This window comes from Eulemur rufifrons, chromosome 18, assembly GCF_041146395.1.
Source record: "Eulemur rufifrons isolate Redbay chromosome 18, OSU_ERuf_1, whole genome shotgun sequence".
Classification (NCBI taxonomy): Eukaryota; Metazoa; Chordata; class Mammalia; order Primates; family Lemuridae; genus Eulemur; species Eulemur rufifrons.
The window spans coordinates 35,952,501-35,968,330 of NC_091000.1; the positions used below are offsets into that span (position 1 = coordinate 35,952,501).

Genomic DNA, 15,830 nt, shown 5'->3' on the forward strand with positions numbered 1-15,830 from the left:
AATTCCAACTATGTGTCAGGCACTATACATCAAAGTAACATCCTAATTTATTCAAGACCTGATGTCAAAATGATCACATCAAATTTGTAACATTAAAGCACTTTGAAACTCTAAAACCCTCAATATAACCCTCCTTCTCCTCCCCCTCCACCCACTACACACACACATGGGCTTTTAGATTTTGCAAGATGAGGCATCAGAGATCACTGACCCAGTGAAACACATTTCCATGGCCACTCTTGCGCCTGAGATCAACTGGAATAGAATTCAAACAAACAAACAAACAAACAGACATGGTTTCTGTCTTTATTCTGTCCTTTTCCCCTCAAGTCCTTGACCTACCTTTCTTCCACTGAACACCAAAAATTATATCCCCAGAAGTTTAATTCATTTTATGTAAATATCCTTTGTAATAAACATCATGAGATATATCTACTCTATATTAGTGAACACTTGTATTCAAACAAAAAATCCTATTATAAGTAGCTTTCATTCAAAGTTTTTAATGTTTACATTTCCAAAAATTAAAATTATTTTCTATTTACTGGAAAATTTCTTAATTTTAGATTTTAATGTCTGCCAGACACACAAGTTGACTAAAATACAAGTGGAAGCTAATTATACTGTTATATAACATACAAGCAATTTACTATTTTTTGTGTTTTGTTGTTGTCTAGAAAAGTCATGCAGAAATGAGAAATTAAAACAATTTTTTCTAATGGGAGAATATAAAACTTTGTTCATTAGTATTACTTAAAAGAGTCAAAACATGTTTCTAAGATTTGCAGTATAAAATATTCCATGAAGAATAAATTTTATAATTTGTCTAAGTTTCTTAGTTCTAAAAGGTAATTTAATTATTTTCTTTCTAAAAAGTAGAATCAAGAACAGTGTATTCAGTTTGGCTATTTTAAAAGGAAGTAGACATATTGAATAAAATTTTAAAGAAGGCATTTAACCAAGTTTATCAACACAGTCACATAATTTGCAATATAATTCAAGAAAACACCACATTTGAAAATGTGTTAAAAACTCAAAAGGAATGGTTTTTTAAAATAAAATATTGTATTTACGTAAGTTTAGCTATAAATATAGCTAGTAAAGTAGTTTATATTAGCTGCTTCCCTTAACAATTCGTTTCAAAATGAATTAATAGATATGAATAAATATTCTCTTAGAAGTAGCTGAGGGAAGTGAAATATCTACAAAGATCCACAACTGTACCTGTATTGATTTTCTTTTTCTCTTTTGTTTTAAATTCATAGTAGATGATAAAATACAAAATTAAATTACTCTTTTCTTTATCTGGCCGTGATCATATCCAAAGCCATTTATCCTAACCTAGACCATCTATAAAAAAATCAGTGGCCAAATCCTAAAGGCATTCCTTTACCTCACTGCAGAATTTCCCCAGGCTCCATGCTTGTCTGTGAGAATGTTGATAATTTTCTGGATTAGTTGAGTTGCTGTAACATGGTCTCGATATTTTGCTGCTCTTATCAAATGATCACACATTTTCTCATCTTCTCGTTTGTCTGCAGAATACTGGGCACACAGTGACTTGGATAGAAATAAAGAAACATTTATTAATATATAAAAATATGGAGAAAAATTTTAAATACATTATGAAATCATCTTTAGCATGAATCAAGACAACCAAAATTTTAAAGCTACTTTTATATCCCTCATCAATCTAAATTGACTGAGATTTAGTGATCTGCTGTCTCAGTACAACATCCTGCAAGAATTTCTCTCTCTGAAGTCAATCATAAGATACACTCAGAAGTGGTTAACATCTAAGCAGAGACCTGAACAATGAGAAACCAGTCATGTAAGATGCAGGGGCCCAGCATTACAAACAGCATGAAATGAGGTTGCAAAGGACCTAAGACACCGTGAATAAATAAAGGAATAATGGTATGAAATGAATTTGAAGAGGTGGGCATGGGCTGCATCATTTCTACTACGTAGTTGGGGTAAGGTGTTTAGATTTTATTCAAATGTAATAGGATACCAGTGGAAGGTCTTAAGCAGTACAGTGATGTGATCGATTTACATGTTGAAATAATCACTCTATAGCTGCTATTCTGAGAATAGATTGTAGTGGGACAAGAGAAGTGAAGTGAGGACACAAGTTGTGATGTCACTGTGAGGTCCAGAAGAGACAATAGTGGCTTACAATAATAAACAGCTAGTTCTCGACACTTTTAGAAAATAAAATAGTTTGGTCTTTTAAATCCTAACAAGGTTGGACCAGCAACACTGGAATCACCTGCGAGCTCATTAAAAATGCAGAATCTCAGGTCCCACCCCAAATGTACTAAATCAGTAGTGGATTTAATAAAATCCCAAGGTGATTTATACGTACATTAAAGTTTGGAAAGTACTGTCTTAGCTATCATCAATTCTGCCAAAAAAATCTTAGCATTCCTTGGCAATAATCAGATACAAAACAATTGCTAGTTTCCAAAATGTTTATTTCTCTCTTTTGAAATTCAGATACCTGTGCTATCCTGTTTATGATGCTGTAGTTAATGCAGTGCTTATAATAAGAAAACATAAAGACTGATACAAACTAGATCCTTCACTGTATTCACAGGGTCTATTGGACTCTTCCCTTTAACTTCCAAATATAAGTTCACACACACACCCTCTGCTAGATAAGTAACATAAATTTAATGTTAGAACAAATATTACTAGTTTATTTATGTGATATACATTGTGGTTGCCTGCTTCTCCTACAGTCTATCAGTTTCGATAGTTTGTGCCACATACTACCCCCACCACTGCCCAAGCAACAAAGAAAGGTCCTGATCATCCTAAACTAATCAAGGTAATAATCACCCCACATTGACAAACTGCTCAGGGAAAGGCATTTGATGTAATTGGTGCATTAAGGGCAAAATTCAGATTTCTGGTTTTATTTTTGAGACAGGGTCTTGCTCTGTCACCCAGACTGGAGTGCAGTGGCCTCATCACAGGTCACTGCAACCTCAAACTCCTGGATTCAAGAGATCCTCCTGCCTCAGAGACCTCCTGAGTAGCTGGGACTACAGGTGTATGCCACCAAACCTGGCTAATTTTTCCTTTTTCTTTTTGGAGACAGGGTCTCACTCTTGCTCAGGCTGGTCTCAAACTCCTGGCCTTAGGCATTCCTCCCACCTCGGCCTCCCAAATTGTTAGGATTACAGGCATGAGCCACTGTGCCTGGCCAAAATTCTGATTTTTGTTGGACAGTTCAATCCTTCCCCTTGGAGTGTAAAAGAGGAAGTATATAACTCCAGAGTGTTGGAAGCTCTCTATGTAGTAAAAGAGAAGCTGGCTTGAGGATAAAGCCAAAACCCAAAGAGATCAGAACTCTGAGAATTATAGAATAGAGCTTATTTCAGATGGAATCATGAACTTCTGAATCAATCAAATCCTAAAGACCATTCATTGTACCTTTAGACTTTGTATGAGATTTTTTTTTTTTAGATTTTTTTACATGAGCCAATAAACTCCTCTTGCTCATTGTATGCCAGTAAGAAAAACCAAAAAATTGGGTTTTCTGCTCCTTACACCAAAAGCAACCCAACAGATACAGTGTACGTGTATATACATAAAGAATCAAATATCTTAGTCTGTGCAAAATACTATGCTATAGAGACCAAAGGTTGAATTTAACAATGGAGGAATTTGAAAAGGTCAGTTATTCTTGGGTGGGAATAAAGAGAACTTTTAAAGCAAAAGCAAGGCAGAAAAACATGGATCAATTTCAGGGAGGAGAAGTAAAATATAGTTTGACCCAAGTGCAAAATACAGGTAGAAAAAGGAACAAATTGAAAAAATTCGGGAATGCAAAATGAGGACAGGAAAAAGTCACTAAGAATCATAGTGTGTTTATATGAATGAACATAAAACTGGGAGGCAAAACAAAAACCAGATTACAGTATCATCCTTGCTAATATCTCCTGCCAGTTTTGAGCAACATTAACCTCTTTAGATCAAGATGTCCTCACCTGCAAAATTAGGGGATTATAATAGTTCTAAGAATTTGTCAAATAGAAGATGTTGGGCAACCTCTGTGAGAGTACTTGAAAATACCTGAATACAACCTCTGAGAGATATATACTGGTAAAAGTAAACTATTTATTTAATCGAAATATTGATGTGGAAAAAATAAACCATATTAAGAACTAGATTAATTTATAAGAAATTAAAGGCAAATGGCATATTTTTTAAAAAAAAGATTGAGCCAAACAAACCACAGGAGAGTTCAGTTTGTCAAAAGTATGATTTGAACAAAGGAAAGAAAATGATTAAGAAATATCTGAAAGGACAGTAGTTTAAATAAAGATAACTAGTGAATTATTCCACTGTAACAAAAATGTCAACAGATATGTGATATTTTCAGATATTCATTCAAAACCTAAGAAGCGGGTTACTTCAAATTTAAGTCAACCATACACTGAAATGAACAGTACAAAATGGTAGGTAGATATTTGCAGAATTTTATACCTTAACATTCTTTACTGCATCCATATCTGCCCTTATCTAACTTCACCTGATAAGAGAAAATTCAAATTATTGATGAAATTTAGAAAATCACTGGTTTCTGCACTCTCCTGAAACATCACATACCTTCATATTAAACAGTACTAAAAGTATCAAAAAAGGCATTATTAAAGAGCCCTATTATTTCTATCTTTTATTATAATCAGAATAATTTAACTTTATCAAATAATATTTTATTAAAACTATTAAAGTTTTCTTTAAAAGCATAATTCTAAAAACAAGGGCTCAAGGTAAGCTAAACAGTAAAATGGTTTAAAGTGTGCTTTAATGGATCCTCCTTTACAATTTCAACAGCAACTTTTCATATCTGACATAAAATCTATAGATATAAATCACATTAAAGGGCTATTCTTTCCTGATTATCAATCTCTGTCTCTTTGTGGAACATTAGAGTCACATTTGACCTTAAAACATGATAAAAGAAAACCAAACAAGAATGTTTTCATAAAGATGTAATGAACTTGTATATATTTTTAAAAATGGCTTTATAATTTGAAGATGCCCTTATCAAAAACCAGTATAAATTCTATGTATGACATATCATTCAAAGTACAGATATAGAATATTTGCTTCATGATCAAATACATGTTATTTATCAGTGGTACACATTTGTATATGTATGTGTGCTTGTGTTTAGAGGTTGAGTGGAAGTGTCTCATGGGACTCCTACCAAAAAATGCCATCTATCAATAAAGGGTCAAATCTAAAATGTTCATTCAACTTATAGGCAAAATTTCTATTTTTTACATCAACTTTTCTATTTTCCTATTTTAAGCATCATATAAACTAGTTATTGTAACATTACAATGTGTCCACAAAAATATCTGAATTTAAAAAGAAAAAGCATCTTGAGAACTGAGAATTCAATTGTATTTGATTATTACTAAAGAAACTTAAGATTTATTACTGTAGAATTAATAAATATAAGATTAACTTCCTTCTTAAAGGAAATTCAGTCACTTGCAATGAAAAGATAAAGTGACTATTTTGGCTTCTTAAATGAAAATGAGCAGAGACAATATTATATTTAATTTTTCCCTCCAGATGTCACAGGTCTATCTAACTTTACTATTCATCCTTTGCATGAAAGTACAGAGAAGACTGAACTTACAGTAGATTCCTCTGGTTTCCTCTTGTCATCAATCTGACCACCCTTCTTGTTAGGCTTTTTCCTTTATTATTTCCCATTATAAAATGCGGGCATTTTTCCAAGGCCTTCTCAAATGTCCCTTGGCAGTATCATCCACTCCCCATATCATCTCCTATTATCAATTTAGGCCTACCCTTCAAATTTTCATATCTGATGCAGCTGTTTTCCTAAACTCTGAAGCTACATTTTTATCTGTAGGATAATCTCCACTTGTCCAATAAGCACCTAAAATTTAGAATGTACAAACTGAACCTACCATCTTCATATTAAACTTGTTATTACACTTCAGGAGGCAAACTTTTCTATTTGCTGTTATCTGTGACTTCTCAATTTTCCATATTTAATATATCATTCATTCCACTCTTATCAATGCTCTTACACAGATCTTTATTGTTTCACAACTCAGCTCTTGAAATAACCTTCTAATTGGCCTCTTATGAACAGTTCCAGAATTATTTCTAGAAGAATTTATTTTGGTAAAGCATAAATATATTGTTTTCTTTTTTTCCCTCTCTCTTAAGCCCCTCTTTTTTTTAGCACAGATGTATTTATACATTCTACTCCCAAAAAGTACATGGCTACCTAAAATACTGAAAAGTTAGGACCAAATTTTACTAGCTAGAACTTGTGACCTGTAATATACTCATATGGTACATTATCTTTTATCATACCTGCTATGCATCCTATATTTCAGACATACTTAGATTATATGCTACATGCCAAATATCTTCAAGACCTTTTATAATGGCAGGGAAATATATTTTTCTTATAGCTTTTTAAAAAAATGTCTATTGAGGTGATGGCTAGGATTTGAAGGACAAACTACTAGAGATAAGGGGGCTACATAAAGAAATATTTAGAAATATAGAGAGCCTTTTGATTCTTTAGCTGAATATATAGAGTGAAACAGTATCTGAAAAAATTCAAAATAACTAGTAATTAGATAATTCACCTCCACATGACTTAGGGATCAAAGATGAAATCACAAGGGCAATTAGAATAACCATGGAATCAGCAAAAGCAGCATTTAGAAGAAAATTTATAGCTTTAAATATATCAGAAGAGAATGCTGAATACAATTATACAAATGTCTAACTAAAATCAATTCCCTAAATTCTATGCAAGCATAAACAAAACCCCAAATAAACAGAAGAAAAAGGATATGATAAATACTAAATTTAAAAATCAACCAAGAAGAAAAATTATAGAGAAAAATCTAAAAACCATCCGCTGGCTGTTTGACGATGTTTACAAAATTAACAAGCCAGAATGTTCAAGAGCAAAAAAAAAAAAGAGAGACACATGTTGCCAATATCTTAAAGGAAAGGAGGGACATTTTACTACACATCCTATAGACATTGAAAGATAATAAAAAAATAGCCTAAAATATGTTAATAAGGAAAATATTATAAAATATTATAAACATGTTATGCCACTTAATTCATTAACTTAGATGAAATGGACAAAACCCTTGATAGATATAATCTACTAAAATTGACTCTAAGAAGAAATGAAAAATGTGACTGGACCTATATCTATTAAAGAAATTAAACTCAACTAAAATCTTACCACAAAGAAATCTCAGGCCCAGATGGCTATATTGGTGAATTCTATCAAACATTTAAGGAAGAAATAATACAAATCTTAAACTCATTCGGATTATATAAACTAAAGTACACATTACAACAAATTTTACATTGCAGGAACAGGAAAATAAAAACCAACATAATTTGTGTAACGGACAAATTACAGGCTCTTGTGTAGGGTCCTTAACAAAATAGTAGCATTCATCTATATATAAAATGGATTATACATCATGATGAAGTAGAGTTAATCCATGGAATGCAAGGTTGATTTAATATTTGAAAATCAATAAATATATTTATCATATAACAGAAAAAAGGAGAAAAACATATCTCAATAGATTTTTTAAAAAAAAACATTTTATAATATTCAGTGCTGCTTTATGATAAAAAAGACTTCAAACTACGTATAGAAGGAAACTTCATCAACATTAGGAAGGACATCTATGAAAATTATTCAACTAAAATGGGGGACAAAACAAGTGTGTGTCCTCTCATGACTTCCATTCAACACTATAATGGAGGTCCTCACCAGTTCAATGAGGCAAAAATGAGAAATAAAAAGCAGACAGTCTAGAAAGGAAGTAATTTAGTCTTTATTTATAGATGATATGCTCATGTATGTAAAAATCCTAAGGATTCTAGGAAAACTACTCGAGTTTATAAGTGAGTCTAACAAGGTTTTGGATACACGGTGAATATACTAAAATCAACTGAAGTTTGGTATACTGGCCAAAATGAACTGGAAAATAAAAAGGAATAATACCACTTATAATAACATGAAAGATAAGAAATACATAGCTATATATTAAGATTTATATAGATCTATACAAGACAAAACCGTAGAACATTGCTAAGAGAAATTAAGAAACTAAATAAATGAAGAAATATACAATGTTTATTGATTAAAATTCATTATTATTAAAATGTCTACTCTCAACATATTGATTTTACATATTCAACACAATCTAAGTCAAAATTTTATGAGGAGTTTTTATGAATATTGACAAGTTGATTTTAGAACATATAAAAAAGGAAGAATGAGAACAGCAAAACAATTTTACAAAAGAAAAACAAAGTTGTAGGACTTTCCACTCTTTCAACCATACTACAAAACTAGAAATCCAAAGCATTTAGGTTATTAAATGAAGAAAGAACATCTTTCAACAATTGGTGCTAAAACAAATGGCTATCTACATGAAAAAAACAATCTTTTCTTTCATCTCATGTCATACAAAAAGTGTTTACTTCAAAACGGATCAAAGATATAGATATAAAATTCCAGAAAAAAATACAGCAGAAATTCTTGAAGACCTTAGGATAGACAGTGTTCTTACACTGTACACCATTAAAAAAACTTAAAAGAAAATCACAAACATAAAAATACTGACAAATTAAACTTCATCAAAATTTATAACACCTGCTCTTTAAATGACTCCATTTATAAAATGAAAAGGTAAGCCATTAATTAGGAAAAAATATTCATCATACATATGACTGACAAATAACTTCTTTACAGAATATATAAAGAACTCTAACAACTCAGTAAGACAAACAATCCAATTTAAAATAATGTGCAAAGGATTTGGACACTTCACACAAGATATACAAATCGCTAATAAACACATGAGCAGATGCTTACTAGGAAATGCAAATAACAATCACAATAAGCTATGGCTATATATCTACTAGAAGAGCAGAAATTAAAAAGACCAACAATACCAAATACTGACAAGGATATGGAACAACTGGAACTCTTATACCTACCTTAACAGTTGGAGTGTAAAGTCTACAACTATTTGAAAGAAGAAAATAGTTTGGCAGTTTATAGTAAGCTTAAACATATAATTATACCTAGCAATTCCACTCCTAAGTATTTTCTCAAAATGAATAAGAACATATTTCCACAAAAATAACTTGTATGAAAATGCCCATAGTGCTACTTTTAGTCTTAAGAACCAAATGCTGGAAACAACTCAATATCTATCTGCCTATAGTTGAATGAATAAACAAAGGAATACTACGTAATAATGAGAAGAAACAATATACACAACAATGTGGATGAATATCAAAAAGATTATGAAGACCAAAATGAATCCAGACATTAAAGTACCTACTGTATGATTCCATTTATATAAAACTGTATAACAGACAAAACTATCCATAGTAACAGAAATCAGATTACTAGTTGCCTGGGACTAGATATGAGTATATGGACAGGAATTGACCACAATGGATCAGAATGGAATTACCCAGGGTGACAGAAATTTTCTGTATCTTAATTGTAACAGTTACACAGGTGTACACATTTGTCAAAACTCATCAAACTGTATACTTAAAATGGATGTATTTTATTATATGAACACTATACTTTCATAAAGGTTATTTAAGAAATTTTTAAAAACTGAATACTCAAGGCATAGACAAGGAGAAAGTTTAAATACTCTAATAAAAAATGAGCTCCTATACCAAATACGTATGAACTCATATCCTTCTAGAAATCAATAAAGAAAAGATAGATAATAAGAAACTGGGTGAGAGAGGGACAGGTATTTCACCAAAGTAAAAAATAGATAATATATAACAAGCAGGAGAACAAATAGATAGCTTCATTTATGGAAAAAAAATCCAAAACAAAAACATGACTACTAGAATGCCAAAATAAACATCATTAATCAATTATTGATGAGAATGTGGAATAATGAGAACAGCTATACACTGAAGCTGGGAATGGTACACATTTTTGCAACATAGAGTGGCAATATCTATTAAAATTGAAAATATGAATTATTTTATAGTCAAGTAACTCTACCCTACACAAATGTATAAGGATGTGTACCAAACAACACATAAAATGTTCCAAGCAGCATTATTTATAATGCCTAAACACTGAAAACAACCCAGTTGCCCATCAAACAGAAGAGATTATAAAAAACTAATGGTCTACATATTCATAATACCTAAAAAGTGGAAATAATCCACTTGCCCATCAACAGAAGAGATTATGAAAAATGAATGGTCTGTTCGCAATAGAATACCAATACCATACAGCAATAAAAAGGAAAACAGGAAAATGTAAGAAAATAAAAGATTTTTCACAAATAGAACATTAAACTAGAAATACCAGAACAAAACACATACTTTATAACTCCATTTATATAAGGGTCAAAAATTGGTATAAGAAATAATAGTACTAAAAGAAATATACTTAAGTTCTGAAAGAAAAAATCAAAGCAAATATGTCATTCCATAAAATTCAGAACAGCGGTTACCTTAAAAGGGCAAAAAGGAACTGTGATTGAAAAGCTAGAGGGCTTCTCACAAACCCTTTTTTCAGTACCAAAAAAAAAAAAAAAAGTAAAGTAATGATGTTAAATATACACTGTTTCTAGAGTTAAGTTTTCAGGATAATGTTTGATCAGAAATAGGTTATAAAGCAAATTTTTATTAAGTTTGCATATTACTATGAAATAAAAATAAATTATACTTAAAATTTTTAAGGCTAAAAATTTCAAATATATAAACCTTTTTCATAATTTACTAATGTTTAATGTTAAACAATTTAAGTGTGTTGTTTCACAAGTTTTATATTTAAAACTTCTTTTACAGATTTTTAAAAGAAACATATATTAGCTCTAAAAACAAATCGAAGAATAATAACATATGAAATAAAATGAAATTCCTCTCTTCTACCCCCTTGTTTGGTCAGTGACTACACAGGTATTCACTATTTAGAATAGAAGTCATTCCTATATAAATGGAATCAAACTAACTACACATCATTCCATATCAGGACCTTCTTTCTTTTACACGGCTACAGACTGTTACATTTTTAGTTAACAAAACATTACTTCTGCTAAATATTTTTAAGTGTACTATTTTACTTATCAATTTGTCTCAAAATTACTTACACTATGAATTACTTGTCTCACTGGAAACAATTTAAAAGGGAAATCAACTAAGGGACAAGAAATGAAAAAGCTTCTCAATATTTCACTTTTGGAGGTCTTTGTACTTGGTCCCTTACCTTAAATTTAAAGTCTGATCTAAAAAAAAAAAAAAAAAAAAAACTTAGAAAGACTCCTGAGAAAGACTTAGAAAAATGAAAGCTTAAAAATCTCAACAGCAAACAAAAGTCAACCAATGACAACGTGTGACAGCCACCTTTAATTCTGAAGTGATTCTTCTGTCATGCAATGCCTCAAAGTATTGATTTCTCTCAGCATGAAAAAGCCTAAGCCAATGAAACAGATATAGCAGTGTCACCCTCCTCCTGCCCCCATAATAGCATTCAAGGTTAAAACAGGCAGAACACTTATCAAAGTATCTCCTTCATTTCTCTTGTTTTAAAAAACTGGATACAATGTGTTGGGTTCTTATCTCTACAAAATGCAGTCCTTAAACAATATTATTAAATGATTTGAAGCTTAATATAGGTTCTAATCTTTTACTATAGACTTTTGATAACTTGCTTCAAAATGCTTTTATATAATATTTCTAAAAACAAGGCAACACTAAGAAGGCAGTAGTTTCCACTTGTGAATCAAATCCACACATTATGTTTTTATTATTTCATTACTTCATTACTTACTAACAATAAAAGCCACAAAATTCTTACGTAAATACCTAAACACCTTCCAAAAAGACAAGCTGAATCCTTCAACAATGCCTGCATACATCATACATCTATATGGTAAATAAAATAAAATGTGGCTGGTATCTGTGTTCAATAAAATTAACATGGAATTTAAACAACAGATAGGGTTGAAACCAAATAATTATATTTAAAAATCATAATACGACACAAAATATAGTCAGCCCTCTGTACACACAGGTTTCACATGTGCAGATTCTACGAGTTTTTGACCTGTGGTTGATCCTGGATATCCAGTGGATATAGAAGGAAAACTGTATATCTTCATATATTAATAATATTGTGTATCTATGGTTAAAGAGAGATAAAATTAAGAAGATCAAGCCTTACTTTTTGCTAATCTGCAAAAGAGCTGATTTTAAGTAAATGCTATCATTTTTTAAATCAATATATCTACGTAACCAGCAGAATATTTTAAAGCATAAAAAATTAAGGTCTCTTATTTAAAAAATTAAATATATTTACTACTAAAAATATGTAAATCTTATACTTAAATTTCAAATAAAAGTAATTGAAGAACAAGCAGGAAAACCAGAAACAAACGAAAAAAACAATTCAATCATATAAAAACCATAATTAAAACTATAATTAAGAGCACCAACTCTAAAGCCAGATGACTTGGGTTTTTAACTCTTGGCTCTGACACATTCAGGCTTGGGGAAGGTATTTAAAACCTGTGCCTCAGTTTCCTCATATAAAAAAGGAGAGAATGTGATATGCTTTTTAGGAGGATCAAATAAGAATAGATATGGAATGATTAGAATGTTGCCAGTCATAAAGTAGTAATACCTAACGTTTATTGTAGGTTTAGTTGTAATGTTACCAAAATACACAGCAAACAGTCCCTTTCCTCCAGGATCTCAGTGTACTTGAGTGAAATAATTACATTATGGGATAACTGCTCAGAGACATATATACGGCATGTTTGGGATAAGAGAAAAAGAAACAACTATTAAGAATGAGAGGCCGGGCGCGGTGGCTCACGCCTGTAATCCTAGCACTCTGGGAGGCCGAGGCGGGTGGATTGCTCAAGGTCAGGAGTTCGATACCAGCCTGAGCGAGACCCCGTCTCTACTAAAAATAGAAAGACATTATATGGACAACTAAAAATCTATATAGAAAAAATTAGCCGGGCATAGTGGCGCATGCCTGTAGTCCCAGCTACTCGGGAGGCTGAGGCAATAGGATCGCTTAAGCCGAGGAGTCTGAGGTTGCTGTGAGCTAAGCTGACGCCACGGCACTCACTCTAGCCTGGGCAACAAAGTGAGACTGTGTCTCAACAAAAAAAAAAAAAAAAAAAAAAAAAAAAAAGAATGAGAGAGTTTGACAGAAGAATCAAAAGCTAAGTACCTATTCACCAAGAAGAAAGGATTTAAGATAGAAAAAAATAAAATACAGTAAAATAGTCAAAAATATATAACAGAATAAAACATGTAATAACCAGAGCCCTCTTTTTATAAATATCCTGATACATGTTTATATTCTCCTTGGGTACCTAATGTATTTTTACCAATTACCTCATAAAAGAATTATTTCTCAAAGATTTGTATAAATCATTTAACATATAACATTTAGGCCGGGCGCAGTGGCTCACGCCTGTAATCCTAGCACTCTGGGAGGCCGAGGCGGGTGGATCGCTCAAGGTCAGGAGTTCGAGGCCAGCCTGAGCAAGAGCGAGACCCCGTCTCTACTAAAAATAGAAAAAAATTATATGGACAACTAAAAATATATATATAGAAAAATTAGCCGGGCATAGTGGCGCATGCCTGTAGTCCCAGCTACTCGGGAGGCTGAGGCAGGAAGATCGCTTGAGCCCAGGAGTTTGAGGTTGCTGTGAGCTAGGCTGACGCCACGGCACTCACTCTAGCCTGGGCAACAAAGTGAGACTCTGTCTCAAAAAAAAAAAAAAAAAAAAAACATATAACATTTAAATTTGCATCTCTTAGCTGAATATTGTTATACTGCTATAATTTCTTTAATTCATATTCAAATGTATGGCTAACATAGGCCATTTCAAAACAACACATCTGAGTATCAACTGGTTTCAGGTATTGTTTCTCCATCTATTTGTAGTGAAGGACCAATTTCTATATTTTACCTTTTTAAATACATTGAAGATTGGTGCTTTTTTAAAACAATCTGACATTGCCAAACATTTAAGCTACAGAAGTTTCTAAATACTCAATTTCTGTACTCACCTTTTCCTGGATTACTAACAAATAATAAGTAGCACCGGGTATAAAAATAAATAGAAGGAAACTATTTTTATCAAATCAAGTATGGCCATCTCACTATGTACAGTAAAATACTTGCTTTGTAAAATAATATACTTTGTATTATAAAATACATGATCTTATATTCAGTGCTTTACTTTGTATTAATAAACCATAAGGATTGTGACGTGCATTGAAAAGTGGATTTTATATGGCGATGACCAGCTCAGTGGTTGCACCGAGAAGCAGCTCCCAAGCACTTCTCAAAGCCAAACTTCCACCAAAAAAATATCACGGTCACTGTTTGGTAGTCTGCTGCCAGTCTGATCCACTGCAGCTTTCTGAATCCCAGGCAAAACCATCACATCTGAAAAGTATGCTCAGCAAATTGATGAGACCCACCGAAAACTGCAACGCCTGCAGCCAGCATTGGTCAACAGAAAGGGGCCAATTCTTTTTCATGACAACACCCAACCTCGTGTTGCACAACCAATGCTTCAACGGTTGAACGAATTGGACTACAAAGTTTTGCCTCATCTGCCATGCTCACCTGACCTCTCTCCAACCAACTACCACTTTTTCAAGCATCTCGACAACTTTTTGCAGGGAAAACACTTCGACAACCAGCAGGATGTAGAAAATGCGTTCCAAGAGTTTGTGGAATCCCGAAACACAGATTTTTATGCTACAGGAATAAACAAACTTATTTCTCGTTGGCAAAAATGTGTTGATTGTAATGGTTCCTATTTTGATTAATAAAGATGCGTTTTAGTCTAGTTATATGATTCACAATTCACAGGTCCAAAACTGCAATTACTTTTGCGCCAACCTAATATATGATAAAAAAGGGTATACCTATACAAGGCACTTACCATAAATGGAGCTTGCAGGACTAGAAGTTGCTCTAAGTGAGCTGGTACATAAGTGGTGAGTGAAATGTGAAGGCCCGAGATACATGTACACTACTACAGACTTTATAACACTGTATACTCAGGCTATACTAAATTTATTTTAGAAATTTTTCTTTCTTTAATAATAAATTAAGTTTACTGTAACCTTTTTACATTATAAACTTTTGAATTTTTTTAACTTTTTGACTCTTTCATAATAATACTTAGCTTAAAACACAAACGCATTGTACAACTGTACAAAAATATTTTCTCTTTATATCCTTATTCTATAAGCTTTTTCTATTTAAAAAATATTTAACTTTTTAAACTTTTTTGTTAAAAACTAAGACACAAACACACATATGAGCCTAAGCCTATACAGGGTCAGGATCATCAATATTTCTGTCTTCCACCTCCACATCTTGTGCCCACTGGTCTTCAGGGGCAACAGCACACATAGAGCTGTCATCTCCTACAATAACAGTACCTTCTTCTGGAATAACTGCTGAAGTACCTGCCTGAGGCTGTTCTACAGTTAACCTTTTTTTAATAAATAAAAGGAATACATCCTAAAATAATGACAAAAAGTATAGTGTAGTAAATACATAAGCCAGTACCCAGGTCATGTATTATCATTATCAAATATTATGTACTGTACATGATTTTATGTGCTATACTTTTATACAACTTGCAGCACAGGTTTGTTTACACCAGCATCACCATAAACGTGAATAATATCTGCACTACCACATTACAATGGCTACAATGTCACCAGGCAATAGGAAT

At 32.1% G+C, this 15,830-nt stretch overlaps 1 protein-coding gene across 2 annotated transcripts in view; it reads right to left on the bottom strand.

Moving 5' to 3' along the window:
• Positions 1–15,830, bottom strand: part of LRBA (LPS responsive beige-like anchor protein) — a 637,829-nt gene that overhangs the window by 342,854 nt on the left and 279,145 nt on the right. For both annotated transcript variants that reach the window (XM_069493475.1, XM_069493474.1), the window contains one exon: positions 1,394–1,560. In XM_069493475.1, coding sequence (XP_069349576.1) covers positions 1,394–1,560 — 167 coding nt within the window. The remainder of the gene's footprint in view (positions 1–1,393; positions 1,561–15,830) is intronic.